At 45.9% G+C, this 21,803-nt stretch overlaps 2 protein-coding genes across 3 annotated transcripts in view; one reads left to right on the forward strand and one right to left on the reverse strand.

The window, feature by feature from the left end:
* Rab3gap2 (RAB3 GTPase activating protein subunit 2) overlaps positions 1-20,164 on the forward strand; it is an 82,669-nt gene extending 62,505 nt beyond the window's left edge. Inside the window, exons 25-35 of one of the 2 annotated variants that reach the window (XM_006497216.4) lie at positions 309-422; positions 581-687; positions 4,842-4,908; positions 5,980-6,050; positions 9,320-9,355; positions 10,555-10,629; positions 11,556-11,774; positions 15,059-15,148; positions 15,706-15,918; positions 16,790-16,948; positions 17,255-20,164. In XM_006497216.4, coding sequence (XP_006497279.1) covers positions 309-422; positions 581-687; positions 4,842-4,908; positions 5,980-6,050; positions 9,320-9,355; positions 10,555-10,629; positions 11,556-11,774; positions 15,059-15,148; positions 15,706-15,918; positions 16,790-16,948; positions 17,255-17,404 — 1,301 coding nt within the window. In that variant the 3' untranslated portion in view covers positions 17,405-20,164. Of the gene's footprint in view, positions 1-308; positions 483-580; positions 688-4,841; positions 4,909-5,979; positions 6,051-9,319; positions 9,356-10,554; positions 10,630-11,555; positions 11,775-15,058; positions 15,149-15,705; positions 15,919-16,789; positions 16,949-17,254 lie in introns of both variants that reach the window. The other variant, NM_001163754.1, reaches the window with a different exon arrangement.
* Positions 20,050-21,803, reverse strand: part of Iars2 (isoleucine-tRNA synthetase 2, mitochondrial) — a 42,778-nt gene continuing 41,024 nt past the window's right edge. Inside the window, exons 22-23 of the mRNA NM_198653.3 lie at positions 21,448-21,592; positions 20,050-20,599 (exon numbers count right to left, since the gene is read on the reverse strand). Of these exons, the coding sequence (NP_941055.1) occupies positions 20,457-20,599; positions 21,448-21,592 (288 nt within the window). The 3' untranslated portion in view covers positions 20,050-20,456. The remainder of the gene's footprint in view (positions 20,600-21,447; positions 21,593-21,803) is intronic.

Raw genomic sequence — 21,803 nt, forward strand, 5'->3', positions numbered from 1 at the left:
ACCTGGCAAGTGTCTAGTCTATAGGATTGATACATGCCAATTTATGTTTATTTGAGATTTTCTCAGTGTAGAAGTGTGCCCCCAGATACCAGCTGTATTGCTTGCCCTCCCAGGTTGAATGATAGGTATTCATGTGCTTTAAGTCCATGGCTTTTTGGCATCACCAGGCTCAGGTTCCAAAGTGGATGTGCTGTGTATATGTGTACCTAAGGGAATATTTGTACCCGTGCTCTGTATTTGGCTTCATTTAACATGTTGCTGCTCATATTTTACCAGATTTCATTTTCTTTCTTGTCTCAAACCTATAGGTGGTATTGCAGACAGTGTAGCCAAGTGGATATTTAAACAGGACCTCAGCCCTGAATTGTTGAAATGTGCCAACAAAGAGAGAGATGTAGAAAATCCAGACGAACCCAGAGAAGGTATTACACGAAGTTTCCCTGAGGTGTCAGAGGTGGAGATAGACCTAGGAGCCGTACCAGGTGACACCCGAATAATGAGCACTGTGGAATCCAGGGTGGAGTGACACGGGTGAGCTCTGCTTACCAAAAGGATGCTGTTACCCTCTTGTGTCTTCCAGACTTGCTCCACCTGGCCTACGAGCAGTTCCCTTGTAGCCTTGAGCTTGATGTGCTGCACGCCCACTGCTGCTGGGAGTATGTGGTTCAGTGGAACAAAGACCCGGAGGTAAACATCTCCACCTGCTGATTCTGTCTGCGCGCGCGTGTGTGTGTGTGTGTGTGTGTGTGTGTGTGTGTGTGTGTGTGTGTGTGTGTGTGTGTGTGTGTGTGTGTTTACACGGGCACATGCGCACGCACACTCCACTCAGTATGGAACCTATGGATGGCTTCATGTTTGCTAGGCAAGGACTCCCAACCCTGAACGATATCCCCAGCCCTTTCACATTTACTTCCTTGGAGACAGGATCTAGTTAAGTGGCCTTGAACGGAGGCCTTCCTGAGTTGTAAGCTGTGTGAAGCACAGTGGCCAGCTGTGTAATTAAGTGTGGCTTTTATTTTATTTTATTTTTTTATTTTTTCGAGACAGGGTTTCTCTGTATAGCCCTGAACTGGCTGTCCTGGAACTCACTTTGTAGACCAGGCTGGTCTCGAACTCAGAAATTCACCTGCCTCTGCCTCCCGAGTGCTGGGATTAAAGGCGTACGCCACCATGCCCAGCTCTAAGTGTGGCTTTCTTACACCCTGGTCGATAATTCATTCAGACTTCAGGAGTTATATCCTCATTCCAGCTCTGCCATTGCTTTTTCCCCTGAGACTGACTGTGACTAGCACTCTGCACAAGTCTATTGTTTAGATCACTCTGTTTGGCATGTCCTTGTAGTATACAGTATTGTTACATATTAAAGAGCCTTTATGAGGAGGCAGGACAGATAGTAAATTTTTATACAATAATGCAGCCTGAGATAAGGACCTCAAAGAAAGGATTTGGATTCAAGGGGAGCCATTTACAAGAATGCTCAGGAAGGAGATTTAAGTCAAGGAGGTGGCAGAGGGAATGTCTCTGGGATGCTTTTGTATCCTGTTTCATATTGGTGTCAAGCCTGAAGGATGGCTGCTTTCCTTAAGTAAATGAGATAGGGGGATATTTGGTTTGGTGACCAGTGGTAGGTCAGCCATTCGACTTGGATCCAGAGCCACGCCCTAGGGTACTTCCAGACCAGGGTGCCCACAGGATGGTCATGATCCTAATAGTGTGGGAAGTGAGGCCTTAACAGAGAGTTGAGAACAAGAGTTGCCATGTGCACAGTAGGGCTGTTTCTGGGTTATTGTTCTCATGCAGATATTTAAAAAGTAGTAAGCATGGACACACTAGGCCCAGCCATCAGACGCTAGGCTGCACTTAGGGCCTTTCCTTTTACTTTTACCAAGTGATAAGTGCTGTTAGGTCGTGCCATTCATACAGAAATGCAGGAGGAAAGAAAACCTTTACAGGTCACTCAGGACATCTTCAGGTAAGGAGAGGACCTGAGTTCCAGTCCACACTGGAAACAGTGCAGTACTGTCTTAAAAGAAAGACGGAGCAAACAGTACCGCATTTGGTTCTGGCTCACAGAGTCAGCATGAGAGCCTTCGTACCCTCTTCCCATCCCTCATAGCCATCTTACTCGGAGCACACAGCTGGTTGACCTCTGGAAACGTCCTGAGCCCTTTGTCTCAGTGTCTCCCTAGGCAGAACACCCTAACACCCTACAGTAGTAGCCATCTGGAAGCAGTAGAGAAAGTGGCGTGCATAATACCCAGTGTTCCTTCCTGTTAGTGCAGTCCTTGGCCTCTGCTGGAGTGGAAGGATTGAGTAATATCTGTCTGTCTTGTTTGTGTAGTTTCTTTGTAACTATCCATCTGCTTCATACAGGGTTAGGGAACTATACACACACACACACACACACACACACACACACACACACACACACACACTCCTACCCTCCTACCTTTAATTTAATTTAATTTAATTTTAGTTTTTTTTTTTTTTTAGGTTTTTCGGGACAGGGTTTCTCTGTGTAGTCCTAGCTGTCCTGGAACTCACTCTGTAGACCAGGCTGGCCTCAAACTCAGAAATCCGCCTGCTTCTGTCTCCCAAGTGCTAGGATTAAAGGCGTGTGCCACCACTGCCCAGCTAATTTTATTTTTTTTTAAGATTTATTATGTACACAACATTCTGCCTGCAGTCCAGAAGAGGGCACTAGATCTTATTACAGTTGGTTATGAGCCACCATGTGGTTGCTGAGAATTAAACTCGGACCTCTGGAAGAGCAGCCAGTGCTCTTAACCTCTGAGCCATCTCTCCAGCCCATTGCCTTTAGTTTTAAATTGAATTATCTTTGGAGAATTTCCAGTGTCAACATGTGTGGTGACAGTAGTGATAGGGAGGCTTCAAAGGTTTTAGCAAACGTCTCGATGATTCTGTGAGTATGGCGTGCGATTTGGATTTGCGAATGTCAGCCCTTGTGGTTACACAGGTAGCTTCTGAGGCTTCCCTCCAGTGTCTCCTGTTCCCTTGCTCTCATTCTTCTTTTTTTTTTTTCTTTTTTTTTTTTATTAGGTATTTTCCTCGTTTACATTTTCAATGCTATCCCAAAGGTCCCCCATACCCACCCCCCCAATCCCCTACCCACCCACTCCCCCTTTTTGGCCCTGGCGTTTCCCTGTACTGGGGCATATAAAGTTTGCAAGTCCAATGGGCCTCTCTTTGCAGTGATGGCCGACTAGGCCATCTTTTGATACATATGCAGCTAAAGACAAGAGCTCCCGGGTACTGGTTAGTTCATATTGTTGTTCCACCTGTAGGGTTGCAGTTCCCTTTAGCTCCTTGGGTAATTTCTCTAGCTCCTCCATTAGGGGCCGTGTGACCCATCCAATAGCTGACTGTGATCATCCACTTCTGTGTTTGCTAGGCCCCGGCATAGTCTCACAAAAGAGAGCTATATCTGGGTCCTTTCAGCGAAATCTTGCTAGTGTATGCAATGGTGTCAGCATTTGGAAGCTGATTATGGGATGGATCCCTGCATATGGCAATCACTAGATGGTCCATCCTTTCGTCACAGCTCCAAATTTTGTCTCTGTAACTCCTTCTATGGGTGTTTTGTTCCCATTTCTAAGAAAGAGTAAAGTGTCCACACTTTGCTCTTCGTTCTTCTTGAATTTCATGCGTTTGGCAAGTGCTCTCATTCTTCTTACCATTCACTCCTAACACTGTCCGATATGCTCGCTTTCATATTTATTGTCAGACTCCCTCACTAGACCCTATGCTCAGTGCAGACAAAGGTCTGGGTCTATTTTGTTCAGTGTAGTATTACTGGGGCCTTAAGTAGGCTTGGTACATGGTAGATGCTCCAATCTGCTGTATGGTGATTGTTTGCAAAAGGGAATTCAGTTTTCATACCTGTGAAATGCAAGTATTACCTGAAGAGAGGAATTGTGTAGTAGATAGACCTTGGGAGCTTGAGTCCCAGTCAACACGATCTGGGTGTGTCTAGAAATTAATCATTAATTAGATAATGAGATGGTTGAAGTTATCTTATCAGCAGTTATTCCTTACCTGATTCACAGAGTTTCTTTCGTTTACCTCTCCCTCTTATTTGTTTGAGTCAGGGTTTAGCTTTATAGCTTAGCCTGGACCTCCATATGTAACCCACAAGGTCTGGAGTTCATGATCCTTCTGCTTCTGTCAGGCTCTTCTGTTTGCTTGTGTCTGAGACAGGGTCTCAGTGTGCAGCACTCACTATCATGGAACTCACTGTGTAGTTAGGCTGGCCTCAAACTCACAGAGATCCACCTGCCTCAGGTGTGCACCACCACCGCCCAGCAGCAGTAGCCGCTCCTCCCCCTCCTCTAACTCCTCCTCTCCTCTTCCTCCTCCATGTATGTGCGTGCTTTGCCTTCCTGTTGTCTGTGGATCGTATACATGCACGGTGCCCTTGGAGAATAAAAGAGGTGCTGGCTCCCCTAGAACTTGGGTTATAGATAAGTGTGAGCCCCCGTGTGGGTCTTCTGCGAGAGCAACAAGTGCTCTTAACCACTGAACCAGCTGCCCAGTCCCTTCGCCAAATTCTTAAATAGACTTAGGCAGAAATTTAGTAAGAAGTCTCCAGTGGGGGCTAGAGAGATGGCTCCGTGGTTAGGGTTACTGGGTGCTCTTCAGAGGACTTGAATCCAGCACAGTAGCCTGGCTGCCCACAAGCCTGTGACTCTAGCTCCAGGGCATCTGATGTGCTCCTCCACAGAGTGCACTTGCCACAGACACAGGCATAGAATCAATGTCAAAGAAGGTTTCCATTGATGTGAAATAACCTTCATCTTCTCTCTCTCTCTCTTCTCTCTAAGGAAGCTCGCTTTTTGGTTAGATCCATAGAACACTTGAAGCACATTCTTAATCCACACGTTCAAAATGGTGAGTAGCAGGTGCGGAGTCCGCCGGAGCCCCAGCCGTACTAGGATGGGAGTGGCCAGCTCCCACTCTCTCCCAGCATCTCACTGTGCATTACTGTGTGCAGAGAACCCTCTGTAATTGCCTCCTCCTGGGACTGTGGAGCAAGGGCCACTGACGCCAGCTGCTCTGCTGGGCGAGTAAAAGCACCGCTGTTGTTACTTGCTTAGTTGAGGCTTTTTTCTTTAAGTGTTTTTAATGTTTTAAGTACTTTGTGGGCAGGAGGCAGGTAGTGTTTTGTTTTGTTTTGCTTTTGTTCTCCTGCAGTCTAAGGTAGCCCAGGCCACCCTTGAACTCCTGGCTCCCTTGCCTTGCCCTCCCAAAGGCTCGTGTTACAGGCATGTGCCACCATATCCGGCTACCTTGACATATATTCTTTTAAAGATTTATTTTATTTATATGAGTACACTGTAGCTGTCTTTAGACGCACCAGAAGAGGGCATCGGATCCCATTACAGATGGTTGTGAGCCACCATGTGGTTGCTGGGAATTGAATTCAGGACCTCTGGAAGAGCAGTCAGTGCTCTTAACCACTGAGCCATCTCTCCATGCATGTCTTTTGGGACTTTTTGAGATGTGCTGCGGTCCCAGTCGTTATGGTGTCAACAGACGCTTTGCAGGAGCTTTCCCCAAATCGGCGCCTCAGTCAGTGTGTGCTTCGTCTGTCTCATGCCCTCCAGAGCTGGAGTGCCAGGAATGCTAGTGAGTAGCAGGCTTTGTGAGCATGTGCGAGGCCCTCGGCTCCACCCTTAGCACAGCAACCAAGCACACGAGCCTTAAGCCTCCTTCTTGGAGGCTGTGTGATGTAATGAGGCGTACTTCTTCCGTGTCACTTGAGGTATGGATTGGATACTTACTGTTTATAGGGACACTCTTCTGTTCCCTTACCCTTTTATTTAAAACAAAAATTCGGCATAAGATGCAAGAAATGATATATAGAGTCCACGTAGTTCCCTAAGCTTGGGGCGGGGCTCTGTGTCTGATGACTTTCCCTCAGCAGCGCTCTGCTCACGGCTCATTTCATTTGCTGTGTAGGTATCGCGCTGATGATGTGGAATACGTTCTTGGTGAAAAGGTTTTCTGCTGCTACTTACCTAATGGATAAGGTGAGGTGGTTTTCATTTTCACATACTGATTTCTTAATTTAGTGCCCTTCATTTCTTGATATTAGAAAGATTGCTTACACTGGGGTGTGTTGGTAGACTGTGTTTCTGGTTGTCAGTTGTACTGTGTTTTGCCCCTGCTCAGTTAAATGTACTTCCCAGGAGTAGCATTTTAAAATTACATATGTATATCATTATAATATATAATTATATGTATGTGTGTGTGTGTGTGTGTACATATATATATTTACATGTATGTGCATATATATATATATATATATATATATATACATATATGAGAGTATAATATAATTACATCATTAATCCCCTTCCCTTTCTTCCCTCCAGCTTCTCCTATGTATACCCCCACCTTGCTGTCTTTAAAATTCATGACCATTTTTTCTGATTGTTATTACATATAATCACATATACTCCTAAACTTATAAATACAATCTGCACAGTCCATATAATGTTATTATTGTAGGTATATGTTTTCGGGGCTGACTAATTGGTATTGGATAATGAGTTAGTGTGCTCTTTAGGGAAGTCTGTTTCTCCCCCTCAGCGTGTCTCAGCTGCCCTCAGTTCCTTGTCTATGGCTGAGGCCCTGTGAGCTTTCCCTCTTCCACATCAGCATGTCTGTTGTACCATTCTTGTTCAGCTCATGTTTACACAGTAGTGTTGGTGACACTTCCTGGGTATCAGAGAAACAATCTCACAGCAGACTCCCCGTTTCCCTGGCTCTTAGAATCTCACCGTCCTCTCTCCCGCGGTGATCTCTGAGCCTTGGGTGACTGAGTTGTGCTGTAGATGTATCAGTTGGGACTGGGCTCTGCATTTTGATTCATTGTGGATCTCTGTAAGAGAAGGTTCCTGGATGAAGAGTGAGAACTAACTTGTCTTTGAGTACAAGAACAAACATTTAGAATGTACGTGGGGAATATGCTAGGTTAGCAGTGTATCAGTTGTAGGTTCTCCAGGTAGTTGGCTAAGTTCCTAGTATCAGAATGAGTTCCCTCTTGTTGAGTGGTCCTTAAGTCCAATTAGAGAGAGCTGTTGGTTACTGCCGAGGTATGTGTGCCACTAATGCACCCCAGGGTAGCATACCATTCTGCTTACTGTTGTGGTTCATTAGCATTGTAGGTGGGTGGACTGTTGGTTGTTTGCTTCCTCTGAAAGCTTAGATGGCACCTTCTGGTGCCTTGAAACCTGTCCACAGGGAGCTGGCCTTCCAGGTCAGTTCTAACGGGGCTCTATATTTCAAATATATATGGTGTCTGCAGCAATAGGAATCTACCTCTGGGGACTGGACAGTACCTTTTTTAATTTTAGTTTTTGAACTCTTAGCAAATCTCCTGTGATTCAATAACAGGTGCACACCACCATGCCTGACTACAAAATCTTAACGTTCTTATCCTTTACCCTGTAACCACTGTTTCTATCTCCTTTACCCACCGTCCAACAGGCCTAGGAGTCATTTATTCTGTTGTATTCTGTAAGTCATTCTGTACAAAGTTTGCTTTTCTCCCTTTATATGTGAGGTGACCTATCAGGAGATAAAAAGGAGAATCGAACACTGCATTAAGAAAATGGTCATGCCAGGCGGTGGTGGCACACACCTTTAATCCCAGCACTTGGGAGGCAGAGGCAGGCAGATTTCTGAGTTCGAGGCCAGCCTAGTCTACAAAGTGAGTTCCAGGACAGCCAGGGCTATACAGAGAAACCCTGTCTCGAAAAAGCAAAAAAAAGAAAAAGAAAAAAAATAGTCACTTTCTGTTTCCGTCTCTAGACTGATAGCTTTCTGGATTTAGAGACTTAAAAATTGGGCTGGAGAGATGGCTCAGTGGTTAAGAGTACTGACTGCTTTTCCAGAGGTCCTGAATTCAATTCCCACCAACCACATGGTGGCTCACAACCATCTGTAATGAGATCTGACACCCTCTTCTGGTGTGTCTGAAGACAACTACAATGTACTCACATACATAAAATAAATAAACAAAACTTTTTTGTTTTTTAAAAAAAGACTTAAAAATCCTTTCATGTGACAGGGACATGGCTCTAAGGAAAAGAAGTTGGGCGTGAAAGAAAATACTTTTGTAGGCAATGGTTTTGTGCTTTTTAGTTTGTAACCTACTTAGCACAGAGTTTTCTTAGCATGTGTGGTAAAGGCTCAGTGAGTAGAATCTGCTACTCACTACTGAAGACACTGAGCAGTTTTTAGTAGAGAAACTGCATGCTCGGAATTCTGACAACATTGTGGAATGTCAGAGAGTTGGCCTGGACTGAGCCTGCTGCCCTAAGTCTGTCCCAGGAATTCATCTCAGGTAATGAGGTCATGTTTTCAGACTCAGCTCCACTGTCCTCTGTGAACTCTCAGGTAGTTTTCCTGAAGGTAGAGCTTCCACCTCCCATTTGGCCTGTAAACATAGTCATGCTTGAGTCAGTGCCTACTGAATCAAGGACATCTTTGTTAGCCCGGAGTGTAATTCTTATGTGTTCTGGTGGTTTCTTTTGTAACCACTGAAGATTATTGTGTTTTCCACAAACAGAGCTCTTAGGTTCTTTACTAGGAAGCTCTAGGCAGCACAGCTACTTGCACACAAACTGAGAGCTGGGTTTACCAACCTCTGTTGCCTGCCTGCCTTCCTTCCGTTCTTCCGTCTGCCTGTCCTGTTATCTTTCAGGCTCCCCTGCTCCTTTCTTTCTATCTGACAGAGCCTCACTGCCTAGCCTTGAACTTTAAAATTCAAGGTCTCCTTTCCTCTCATGGCCTGGGAGTTCAGCAGTGAGCTGCTCGACCATGCCTGCAGGGACTTTTCTTATTACTTCAAAATATAGTTTATTGGGGAGAAGGGTTTTTTATTAGACATATTTATTTATTTCACTTTACTTTCATGAGTATTTTGCCTGTGTGCCTCTATGTGCACCATGTGTAAGCCTGTTGAAGCCCTAGATGATTGTGAGCTATGGTGTGGGTACAGGGAATTGAACCTAGGTCTCTGCAAGAGCAACAGTGCTCTAACTGCTGGGTGTCTCTCCAGCCCAAGAATTATTTATGGAAAGTTGTTATTCATGAGTTCAGTGTGACTTTTTTTGTGATATAGTATTTGAGTGCTTCCACAAAAAAATTGCTCTTATTGTTGGTAGCCAACCAACAGTTAATTCCTGGCATGTGTATTTATAGCTGCATTTCTGGCTGCTTTTTATTTCCTGTACCATTCTCATGCCTTTTAGTTTAAATTGCTAAATATTACATTTCCTGTCTGTTTCAGGTTGGGAAATCTCCAAAGGATAGGTTGTGCCGAAGGGTGAGTGAGTCTCCCTGTCAAACCTACACACTGTCTACATAGTGTCTGTCTTACTGTAGGAGTGCACTTGTTCTTACTGCTGAGGTGATCTCTCTGGAGAGAACAAGGAACAGAAAGAGAGTGCTGCTTTAAGGACATAGTTTTGGTTTCCGGCCGCTCTCATGTTTCCTTGACTAGACAGCAGCTAGCCCGTGACATCCCTCCAGCTCAGTTAGCCTTGGACTCCAGCACCTCACAGAGATGCCTGCCCTCCCCTGCAGGCAGGCTCTCCATCCAATCTCAGCTCGCCTCAACTGAGACTGACCCACAGACACTGAGGCTGCTGATCAGTAGTGTCGCTGTTCAAAACTGGGACCTGTTCTGAAATATCTCAAGTGTTGAGAGACGTAAACATAACTGTTGAAGACCTCATTCCCCCAGCCCGTCACCACGACTGAAGATTTCTGCTGTGTCCTTCAGACTGGAGGTTGTGTGACTGGAGCTAAGTGGTCGTGCACACACACACACACACACACACACACACACACACACACTTTGTATTATGTACTTTGAGGATATGGAGAATTGCTTGCTTGTTGGCTGTAAAAAGACTATGCAGAGATGCAGTGGCCTCCTTCACACTGGCCTGCTGAGGGGTCATTGGGAACTATTTCTTGCCAAAAAATTTGAGTCTAGTATTTGGTTGTCAAGTGAGGATTATCGTTTTATTCAGAAAATCCAGTTCAGTGCCTTCAAGATACCATAAAACCAGCAGCCCATGTTGGTATCTTGGACCTTTCCTGGTTGAGTTTCATGTGTACATCTCACCATATTCCATGGTTCGCTGGCTAGCAAACGCTCTGGCAAGTTGAAGACTCTGTCTTTACAGTGTACAGATAGGAGATGTTACTGTCTCCCCTCTTGCCCTTGGTGCTAGAGATGGAATCCAGATTCTTACGTATGCTGAGCATACCCCAGCCCCTGAGCCCAGAACACCCTCACCCCAGAACATTGACTTTGAAGATTGATATTAATAACACTGATATCACACTAAATGCTGATATAAAAGTGATACTACCAAACCCACTAGCAGGAATTTGAACACACAGTGACTTCAGATGGTATTCAGTGTAGAAAGTCAGGCAGTGGCCATGCTGAGCCCTCCTTTCTGCAGCGCAGCCGTTCTGATGTAGGGACGTTGTGTTCCTTTCTGAAAACAGGATGTGGGGATGAGCGACACGGCGCTGACATCCTTCCTCGGCTCCTGCCTGGAACTTCTTCAGACGTCATTGGAGGTGAACACTAGCCATGTGGTGACGCGTTGCCTGTACTCTCCTCCTGGGCATCGGGGACAGAAGGACTGAAGGCCAGCTAGGGCTGTGCAGTGAGACACCTCCCCCACCCACACACATGCAAAACCCTCCCCCACATCCTTGCTCAGTCTGAGTGTCTCTTTAGACATTAGATGTCCTGAAAACATTCAGTTTAAGAGATGACATTTGGTGGACTGTATATCATATTCATCTGTAGGTTTTGGCTTTAGCCTACAAAGTGATTGTTGCGGGAAGTATTTAAAAAGTTGCTATGCCCAGCTCCCCTCTGCCTGAGGTCCCTCTGCCTCTAGGCAGCCTCAGTGCAGCAGGCTCTCCAGCTGCAGCTCTCCTGCCTCAGAGCTGCCTGTGCTTTCTCAGCCATCCACCCCCTGTGGCCGGGGGTCCCAAATTCCAGTAAACCAGTAAATCAAAACTCTAGAGCTTATAATTAATCAGATTTGTATATCAATAAATTCTCAATTCACAAGATGCCCACACAATAATTTCAGAGCCAATTGATAATGATATAAGCTGCCCACCTGGATTAGACACGTTATCCCAATTATTCTATCCCTATAGGATATTATAGCTACCTGTGGCTATGTAAATCCATGCGGAATCTGTTTCATCCTGTTTGTCCTCCATCTTCCTCCTCCTCCTCCTGTCTCTGACTCTGAAACTCCTAGCTCCCCTCCCTTTCCCTGTTCAATCCCAGGCTTCTTGTTGCACTAACACTTAAGTTAACTGGGGAAACTCTGCTACAGGTGGCACTCACTTCTCTGTTTCCCTCTGCTTTATACTTTGTGGTTCTTGGTGTCGGTGGGGACGCAGACTCCAGGTGTGCACTTTGGGATGCTGCAGCCCTTAGTCTCCGACTCCTGACACAGACCTCCATTCTCACCCCGCAGGCTGACATTAGCAGGGATGAAGTCCAGGTGCCCGTCCTGGACACTGAGGACGCCTGGCTGTCCGTGGAAGGCCCCATCTCTATAGTGGAGCTGGCGCTGGAGCAGAAGCCTATCCACTACCCACTGGTGGAGCACCATTCCGTCCTGTGCTCCATCCTGTACGCGTCCATGCGCTTTTCTCTGAAGAGTGTGAAGCCACTCGCCCTTTTTGACAGCAAGGTAAGCTCCCCAGAGGGCTCTGGAGCTGGTTTGGAGTTGCTGGCTGGCAGGCACATGGGTTCCTTACTGAATTGTATTGTTTGTTTTCTAGTGATTTGTAGGGTGATCTCTGAGAGGTTCCAGGTCCCTTATACCCTTACCTAGTGCCATTCTTTTACTTTGCTCACAGTGGGCTTCAGGGCAGTGTCCTCTGCTGTCAGTCCTTTCCATTCTGCATGTTCCCCCTGGACAGACAGACAGACCCGCTTGCTTCCTCTGTGTGTGTAGGCAGGACTTAATTGTACAGTCTGATGAGTATGCTTCAGTTGAATGCCCTAAGGAGCTTGTATCTGAAACATATCTGCAGACACTCATCCTGCCCTGACTCACTTTGCTTTCCACGAGTTCCATGGCCTGAGTAATTGACACTAATGCTGTTTCTGCACTCGTACACACTAGAAACCTAGAGGTGAACTCTACTCCAGCCCCATCTCTTCACTTGTTCTGAGCTGTCGCTGGCATGGTGCTGTGGCAGAAGCTAGAGGGGTGTGTTCAAAGCCAGTGTGGGCCTCTTAGCTGATTCCAGGCCATCCTGAGCTGAGACCCTGTCTCAAGCCAAAACGATTCCACCTGAACATTGCTGTCCATCACTGCCTTCCCCGCTTGCCTTGCCCAGCAGACCCTTCCTACCATCCTGTCTCCATTGCTCTCACAGCCAGCAGACCCTTCCTATCATCCTGTCTCCATTGCTCTCACGGCCCAACACTGAGAAAGCCATCTTCCCAATCAGATTGGTGTCCTGCCTCGCATTTTTTAGCTCCTTGCCAAATCAGCTTCAAACTTGGTGGTCCACGGAAAGGCTCTGCATCACTTGGCGGATTAGTAAGTCCGTCCTGCTCAGGTGCCCTGAGATACAGGGTTAACAGGAAGTAAGAACTTCAGCTTTAAGACTCACTCACTTCTCCGGAGTTGGAGGATGCAGCTTCAGCAAATAAGATAGAGAGCATGTCACTTCTCAGGCTCCGCCTTTGGCTAAGGCCAAGTGTGATATCACTTTTCTCAAAACAGGCTTCCCCTCGCGTCTCTGTAGGAGCAGAGAAAGCGTCTCCCTGTGGAAAACCGCCTCTCTGAAGAGGGTGTGCAGGGCATGGCATGTGTTCAGCAGCGTCTCTTACACTGACAGCCCTCAGGGTCATGGTCGGTTCTACTGTTCTAAGGGAGCTCTGCCCATAAAACTGTGGAGCTGGTTGGCTCTGTCCCCAGCCTTTCCTGCTCCATCGCCACCCTCAGCCACACATCCCATCACAGTCTCTGCTTATATTGTCTGATTTTCATAGGCAACTATTTTGTGTGGCCAATGTCCGGGTTTGTTTTGTTATCATCCAGGAACCCTCTTCAAAGCCCATGTCTGTGTCCCCAAAACTTCCCACATGTCTTTGTTGTTCCCGTGTCTGTGTACATTGCCTATAAGCAAGAGCTCAGTAAAAGTTTGGTGCATTGGTCATCAAGATGTTCAAGGAAAGGTGGTGTCCACAGTGTGCATAGAGTGTGGAATGTGAAAGGTTTAGTCAGGAGCTGGGAGGGTGTGGCCCAGGGAATACATTGTAAAGGCTCTGAGGACTCTATCTCAGCATCCACTGCAGAGCTAGTGGAGCCTGAAGGGGTTACAGCAGAGCCATTCTCAAGCTTGGGACTGGGCAGGTCATCTATAGAAAACTTATTTGGGGTGATCTTAGACATGCTTAGTTTGATAGTCTACATAAGCAGGGACAATATATATTTTAAGAGAGAAATTTGGGGGCTGGGGATACAGTTTAATGGCAGGGCACGGATGCCCTGGGTGCTATCCCTCCCTAACCAAAGAGGGACAGAGAGTTGGGAAGGGGCCATTGTAGTTCTTGGTGCTTATTTTATTTTGTTTTGTTATTTTTGGTTTTGTCTGGTTTTTCAAGACAGGATGTCTCTGTGTAGCCCTAGCTGTCCTAGAACTCATAGATCAATCTGCCTCTGCCGATCTGGTGGGACTAAAGGTGTGTGTCACCACTGCCCAGCTGAGAGATTTTTAATCAACAATATTTAACATTTAGGTTAGAGTTGTTTAGGGCAGCATATAATTGTTTATGTACAGCATAGTGGTAGAGACTGCATCTAACCTACAGAGGACAGAAAGAAAAACAGATGGCAGCTACCCCAGCAGCTACCCTGTGTAGATTTTCTCTCTCTCTGGAATGGCTTGTTTACAGATGAAAGGTAATTCAAGGTAAAGTGTTGCTGAGTGGCAGGCCTGGGTGCTCTCACTCTACTTCCTCCTGAGGGAAATCTGACCCCCTATTATTTGGTTGGTTTTTGTGTTGGGAGGAGTGTGGAGGCCAGAGGAAGATGGGTGTCTTCCTCAGAGTAGCGTTCTTCCTTACTGCCTGAGATGCCATGCCAGCTTTTCTGTCAATGCTCAGGATGTGAATTCAAGGACGCATGCTTGTTCAGCGGGGCTCTTACCCAATGAGCATCTACGCAGCCTGCCCAGTTCTGTATGACTCTTTAAGCATGTATGCTCATTGTTCCAGTCATCTCCTACTGCTTACCCAATTACCCCACAAGACTTAAGTGTCTGCAACAACCAACACTTACAGTTTGAGCTTTCAGCCTTGTATAAGGTAGCAATTCCTGTTATTGAGCCAGATCCACAGACCGTGGTAATTTTCAGTGTCACTTAAATAGCCTTGGAGCTCAAGATCCTCTCACCTGCCCTGGGATTGCAGACATGATCCACCATGCCTGGTTCATTTTTCCAGGTCTTATGGGTCAGGAATCTGACTTTCTTACCTAACTGCCTTTGGCATAAAGGATCTCGTGAGACCATGGTGGAGTTGCTTCATGGTGGTGTCAGCTAAAGGCTCAGCTGGATTGGGGAATGTGATCTGGTCCGTGTAACTGTCTGCAGGCTTGCTCTCCTGACCACTGGGTCCTCTCGGGGTGAACCAGAGCACCCAAAGCAGAATCCCAGTCTGTAACGTCACGTGCTGTCCCTGTCTAGTTAGAGTCGCTCGCAGCCAGCAGCCCACAATTCAGGGGAAGAATAACGTGGGACTCAAATACTAGATGAGTGGGGCCATCTTAAAGGCTGGTGGTCACACACTGGACAGTGGTCACCATGCGAATAGAATGCTGACATCTTTCTGTTTAAGAAAAAAGTAAAAGCCAACCATTAGTTAGTTACTCATAAAGAGGTCAGCTCTAGAATCCCCCTTAGTCTCCCTTCATCGGTACTCACCAGGGTGCGTTTGCTTTCTTGTCTTTCTCTTTAGGGAAAGAATGCATTTTTTAAGGATTTAACTTCAATTCAGTTATTACCTAGTGGGGAAATGGATCCAAATTTTATTTCAGTAAGACAACAGGTAAGTTAGTCAGTGAATTTTCTTGTTTCTTAGGAGGAAATAGCAAAGTAGAAATACAGCTGTCTTTTAAAAGGATGGCCTACTTCTTCAAGTGATTCCCAGGAGCTAGTTTCCCTAGTGTGTGTGCCTTTATTGAGAGAAAAACCATTTTCGAGCCAGTGGGACAGTTGAGTGAAGACACTTGGTGACCTTGATTCCATCTCATGCTAGAGGAGAGAACTGATTCCTCCACTCATGCTATGGCATTGTGTGCACATGTGTACACATAAATGCACACACACACATATATATATTTTAAAAATTAAAAATATTTTTAATGTAGTCTGTTTGACAAAGTTGGCTTGAGGCACTTTTAATTATGTTATTGATGTGTCTGGGAGGAGCTTGTCCTGTGGCAATGAGTATGGAGGGGCAAGGGCAGCTCTGGGGTTAGTTCTCCTCCACCTGGAGAGGACCTCTTGGGATTGAACACAGGCCACCAGCTTACAGAGCAAGCACTGGGCTACTTTTAAATGAAAAGTACTGACGAGGCAGTGCTGTGCCTTCCTGTCTTCAAGTTCTTACTGAAAGTTGTCAGTGCAGCTGTCCAGGCTCAGCATTCCAAGGACAAAGATCCCTCTGCAGAAGCAGCAAACACTCATTGGAAAGACCTCAACTGGCCAGGTTTGGCTGTGGACTTAGCCCATCACCTTCAAGTGAGCGACGATGTCATTCGAAGGCACTATGTGGGGGAGCTGTACAGCCATGGAGCTGACCTCTTAGGAGAGGAGGTAAGAGTGGCCCGAGATGCTCATTGGCCTCTGAGGAGAGGAGGTAGGGATGACCCGAGATGCTCATGGGGTGGAAGTTATAAAACACACAGCCAGAGCTGGATATAGTGCTGTGTGCATTTGGGATGCAGAAGCAGGAGGATAAGAACTTTTAAGGTCAGCCTCATCTACATAAACCAGTTTGGACATGAGACCAAGTCTAGTCAACAAAGGAATAGAAAGCTGTGTCTGTCTGGATTTGTGCCTGCTGCCAGGTTCATACAGACACAGAGCAGTAAACAGGTGAGGCCCCTTGAGGATTGATCATCTGCTGGAACAGAGAAGCATGAAGTTCTGTACCAAGAGATGAACGTAAACCGAGTCACAGGAGTCTCAGTGGGTGAAAGAAAGTGGTAACGAAACCGCCCTCAAGGAGAACCAACTAGCCGCTCCCAGAGCTGAGGAACAGAGGAGTCCAAAGGTCCAGAGATAGGGAGCAGCGTGGCAAGGTCCAAGACCAGAAAGCCAGTGTGGCTGCCAGACCTCATAAGCAATGAGTCAGGGTGGGTAGGTATGCACTCAGGCTAGGAGCGAGTGACTCCATCAGCAATAAGGAGAGGTTGGCTGTTCTCCAAGCCCGAGGCCACTTCGGAGTACTCAGTAGCCGTCAGACGGCAGAATCTAACACTCTCCCATTTTTTGTAAATGAGATACAGTGTCATGAATTGAAAATTTAGGTAACAAAAATTAGCTGATGAGCAAAAGTTGGGTTTAAATTCTAGGTCAATTTCAATTTCCCTTCGTCCGTACACCTGAGAGCCGAAGTAGAGTCTTCATTGGCAACCCTGGGACAATAGCTCTTGCTGAATTGTTTCTCCATGTTCACCCTCAGGCCATTTTTCAAGTTCAGGACAAAGAAGTTCTGGCGTCTCAGCTGCTAGTGCTGACCGGGCAAAGGCTGGCTCACGCGCTTTTCCACACCCAGACGAAGGAAGGCATGGAGCTGCTGGCCAGACTCCCGCCCACACTCTGCACCTGGCTGAAGGCAATGGTGAGTGGAGGGCGGCGTGAGCAGACGCTCCGCGATGGATGGCCTCGCCAGGGAGCTTCTTTGGTTTTTTTGAGACAGGGTTTCTCTGTGTAGCCCTGGCTGTCCTGGAACTCACTTTGTAGACCAGGCTGGCCTTAAACTCAGAAATCTGCCTGCCTCTGCCTTCCGAGTGCTGGGATTAAAGGCGTGCACCACCACGCCCGGCCAAAGAGATGCTTTTATTGGGAGAACTTCCACAGTAAAGCTTAAGTCAGTAAGGTCATGTTTGGCTGCATCAAACTAATGGCTGTCCTGTCCCATTCGCAGAACCCTCAGGATCTTCAGAACACTGGCGTGCCTATTGCAGCAACAGCTAAACTCGTGCATAAAGTGATGGAGCTCCTGCCAGAGAAGCACGGGCAGTACAGCCTCGCCTTACACCTCATCGATGCCGTGGAAGCCATGGCGACTTTATGACAGTAGCCTACAGTCCTGTGACTACATGAACCACTGCATGTCATTTTTCATAGTAAGATCTGGAACTTCGGAAGGTTTTTTTTTTTGTATAATAAATAAATATATTACTTTAAAATGTGCAATCCTGTCTAAATTCCCCATCTTCAGCAAAGACTGAAGATAAACTATAAACACATTAACTATCCTGTGACTAATGCAGATGCTTTATTCTTTATTTTTTCATTCAAATAAGCAGTTTTATTGTTAAACTTTGGTATTGTTACTGGTTATAATTTGCAGATTTTGTTCTTAGTGTAGTAGTCTAGTTCCTATCCAAATGATTCCGTGGGGATTAAGTGTGTTCACACTGCTTCCATGAGCACACTAGAGATACAGCCCATGTCCCTTTCAAACACACAGAGATGTCCTCATGGTTGGTCGTGTACCGGGATGCCACCTGGCAGGGAGCTCTGGGTGCTAACCACTTCCTGTCCAGGGTGCTACTGCTGTCAGAGGAGAAATGGCTTGAGATCAGCAGGGGACCGGGGAACTTGGGGAAGGACCTCAAGTCTGTTGTCCTTGCCAGACTTAGGAATCAGAGGTGTGAACAAAGCAGCAAGATCAGTTATTATGTAAATTAAAATTTACTCTATTTTGTCAAGTTCCAAAATTGTATCCACATCAGGTAATTGTAAAAATGTATTATCTTGTAAGACATGTTTAAAAAAAAAGAACAAAGCAAAGAAACAATATTTAAAAATTCAACTTTATTTTTCTTCCAAGTGTTCAAAACTGTCTGTTTCTGGGACTTGGTCATGTTGCCTGTCCGGGAACAGGATGGGGCACTTTGTGCTGTCACAGCCTTAGCATACCTACCTCAGCTAGGTGGAGAAGATGAGCCTCGGCTAGTGTTGGACCCTGTAGTGCCTAGAGCAGTCCAAGTGCTGACAAGTGTGAGGAAATGCACTGCGCTCTGCAGATCAGCAAGCCCTGGCTGCAGTTCAAGTGTATCTGGAATGTAGCCATATAGTGCAATTATTGCTGTCTGCCATGGTCATGGTTGCTCACAGTACGTGTACCATACTCATTCTAATCAAGGGAAGAAGCCAACTCCATTAGAAGGCTGAGAATACTCTTCAGGGACTCCACAACAAAGTGACAGACACCCAGGCGCACACAAATATCAATTCTTTGTCATTAGAAAGTTAGATCTAAATAAGATTGTGACTGGCTAAAACTAACTCCGCTGACTGTCAGGTTTCAAATCTTCAGAGAAAAATGTTTCCGATGTTGCTCGGGTGGCTCTGAGGAGCAGCCAGCTTGTGCGGGAATCCCTGCAATCACAGCTTGACTGACATACATACCATCCTTGACACAGTCCTGAGTAGGTCCACTTGCCCCAGGACCTTCTGCAGCACTCTGGAAGGCACAGGATGTGGGCAGCTTGCCAGGAAAGCCTCCTGCTGCAAGCACTGCTAATTGCTAATGATGTTGGTCTTTTTCCTCTAATCCCATTAAGTCTTTTGGGAGGGGGGTAGCTTGCATTTTTGGGGGGAATAAAACTGACTAAATGAACCAGAACACAGATTATTAAGTCTTTAGATATATCATCTAAAAAGTTTATAAAATGCATAGAATTTTAAAACTAAGTCCTGAGTTTAACAAAAGCAATTAACAGTCTACTACTTCACTAAGGGCTTTTAAAATAATTCTGGTAAGAAAGGAAAATTAACATGTATGTATCCATTCTCTAACAACAAAGTGTCACAAAATAATTAGGTTCTAACACACGGTGGTGTCCTGCAACAAGGGCGTGGCATGTGCTGGAAACCTTAGTATTTCCCTAGACACTGCCCCTCTTCTTACGATTACATATGTTTACCTTATTAATGAAGGTGTTTAAATAATCCTAACTTCTCTATTCCAGGTTATGTTAGATGTACAAATGGAGGGGCCGGGAGAAATGTAGTCAGCAGTACACAGCACCAGGCTTCCCAATGCTTCATTCACACTTTTGCAAAGATTGACCTGTTAGAAAAGTTCATCTAAGGCCAGTGTAAAGCCTGCTACATTGAAATAGCTTCGTAATATATGATTCCTTGTGATTTAAAATCATGGAAAACTAAACTTAGTACCAGTAAGCTTACACCGATTATAGCATTCACTTAGAAGTTGCTATAATCCACTTCATTAGGAAACAATATCTTACAGTGCACACACAGCAGCAGCAGAGCACGCCCTTCCACCTCACGGGGTGGAGTGCTGGGCAACTAGCTTCTACTTAGTAGATTAGACATCCTTGGAAATCAATCCAGTATTGGGTTGTTTAAGAAATGCTCTATTTATCTAATGTCAATGTATTGTTAAGTAGTGAATTCTGTATATACTGTTATTCCTGTCTATTCATTATTGTGAACTTATGTATATTAGTGAAATAAATTAACGCTTCGTGTTATTTCCTCCACTGTTCATACCCGTAGGAACACAGAGATTTCTCCTCTTGAATAACAATTTGGTGATGCTCTTTGTAGTACACTCAGAGTCCTGCTGCTTTAGAAACTTGGTGTTTGCTAGTGGGCAGAAGGAACTGACCCCCCTCACCTTGTAGAGGCACACAACTGCCACTCCCTGCAGAATCCCACGCTTCGTCATCCACAGCTTCTTCACCATCATATGCTGGGAGTTTCCCAGAATGCCTTTATTTTCAGATATCATAGAGCTTAAATACTGAGTCAAAAAAGTTTTAATAAAATATAAAACATTCTGCCACATTGAAAGTAACCATATTCAGTGTCTGTCTCTGAAGAAGTCATGAGTGTGTGTGTGTGTGTGCCCTGTATATATGTATATCTGCATATATATCTCCATATATATATATATACATACATTATTCTTTCTATAGTTACAAGAAATATTCTTTTAATCTTCTGATTCTTACCCCATCTGCTACCATCTATCTGCCCCTCTACTTTCTGTGTAAGCCTTGGATTTCTTTCTAGGGAACTGTCTAACAGCTCATCTCCTCAGCCAGTCAGTACTGTGGGGAGTGTCGTCGTCTGTTGACATCAGGTTGCTACTTTGCACCAATGACCTCTGCACACCGAGGACAGAGAGCGTCTGCAGTCTCAGAGGTATGCTTCCAACATCGAGGGCACTTCTCTCTGGCAGTCGGTACCACAATGACTTTATATGAAGACTCCTCACGAATGTCACCACCTTGAAAGAACACACAGAGCATGTCCAGTCACTGAGCTTGTACCACCAGTCCTCAGTGCTTCACTGGACACTCCTCCCAAGGCGCGCACTTCTGCCTCCCACGTGGACGCTCCTCCCAAGGCGCGCGCTTCTGCCTCCCACGTGGACGCTCCTCCCAAGGCGCGCGCTTCTGCCTCCCACGTGTCTAACATGGGCCAGGACTGAAGAGCAGTCGACTCAGACCAACCGCTTCTCTGCCATGCTTGGAACTGGCTCTCATTCTTGACCCTGCTAGACAGTTGATTTGGGTTTTTTAAAGACAGAGTCTCTTCTATGTCGCCCTCACAGAGATCCATCTGACTGCCTCCTCAGTGCTGGGACTAAAGGTATGCACCACCATGCCCAGCTCTTAACTCAAGAGTTCAAAACGACAAGTTCTAGAGACAGTGGCAATGCCACTACTCAAAACTTCAGTTACACAAAAGGAGCCACAACTTTCTCCACTGTTCCTGTTAATGAAGATGAATCAAGGTGACAGCCCTTTGAACAGTGCACAGAAATCCTGTGATAAAAAGTCTGCCCAGCCCTTTATAAGAATGGCTAATGGTATTTTAATTAGGATATGCATAAAAGGAAATTTTAGAATTTACACAGGATGGGTCAGCGGGGCTGGGCCACATTAGGCACTGTATCAGAACACGAGGGGGGAAAGACTCTGTGACAGTCACTCATGGGTGAGAAGGAACTGTCCCGGCCTCAGCTTCCGTTCCCAGAGCCCTGAGACCTGGCTCAGCCAGTCTTGAGGTAGCCTAGTCCCATGGAAAGCTGGGGGTGACATCAACTATTCAGTCCCTGCTCACTCTTCTCACCTTCTAGATTGATGACGAATGTCCCCGTGAGCTCAATGTCACCTGCAGTTCTTTCCCGTGGCTCCTGAGCCAGCAATGTCGTCTGGGAAGCCATCATCAGCTCATTCAGCTGAGACGTGCTAGAGGTCTCCTCAGCTTGGAGCATCTGGAATGCATGTGAAAGTTACTGTTCCAATTAAAAATTGACAGTCACTTTTAGCTGTTGACTGGAGTATACATTTTGCTTCACTCTGAAAACTATGTCCCTCCCACCCCCCCAAAACCCCAGTCTATATCGTGTTTATTATACTTATTTTGCAATGAGAAAAGAAAAAAGAGGTTCAGTTACCCTTGTCTGTTAAGCTAAAACTGCCAAC

The sequence above is a fragment of the Mus musculus genome, chromosome 1 (assembly GCF_000001635.26).
Source record: "Mus musculus strain C57BL/6J chromosome 1, GRCm38.p6 C57BL/6J".
NCBI lineage: Eukaryota > Metazoa > Chordata > Mammalia > Rodentia > Muridae > Mus > Mus musculus.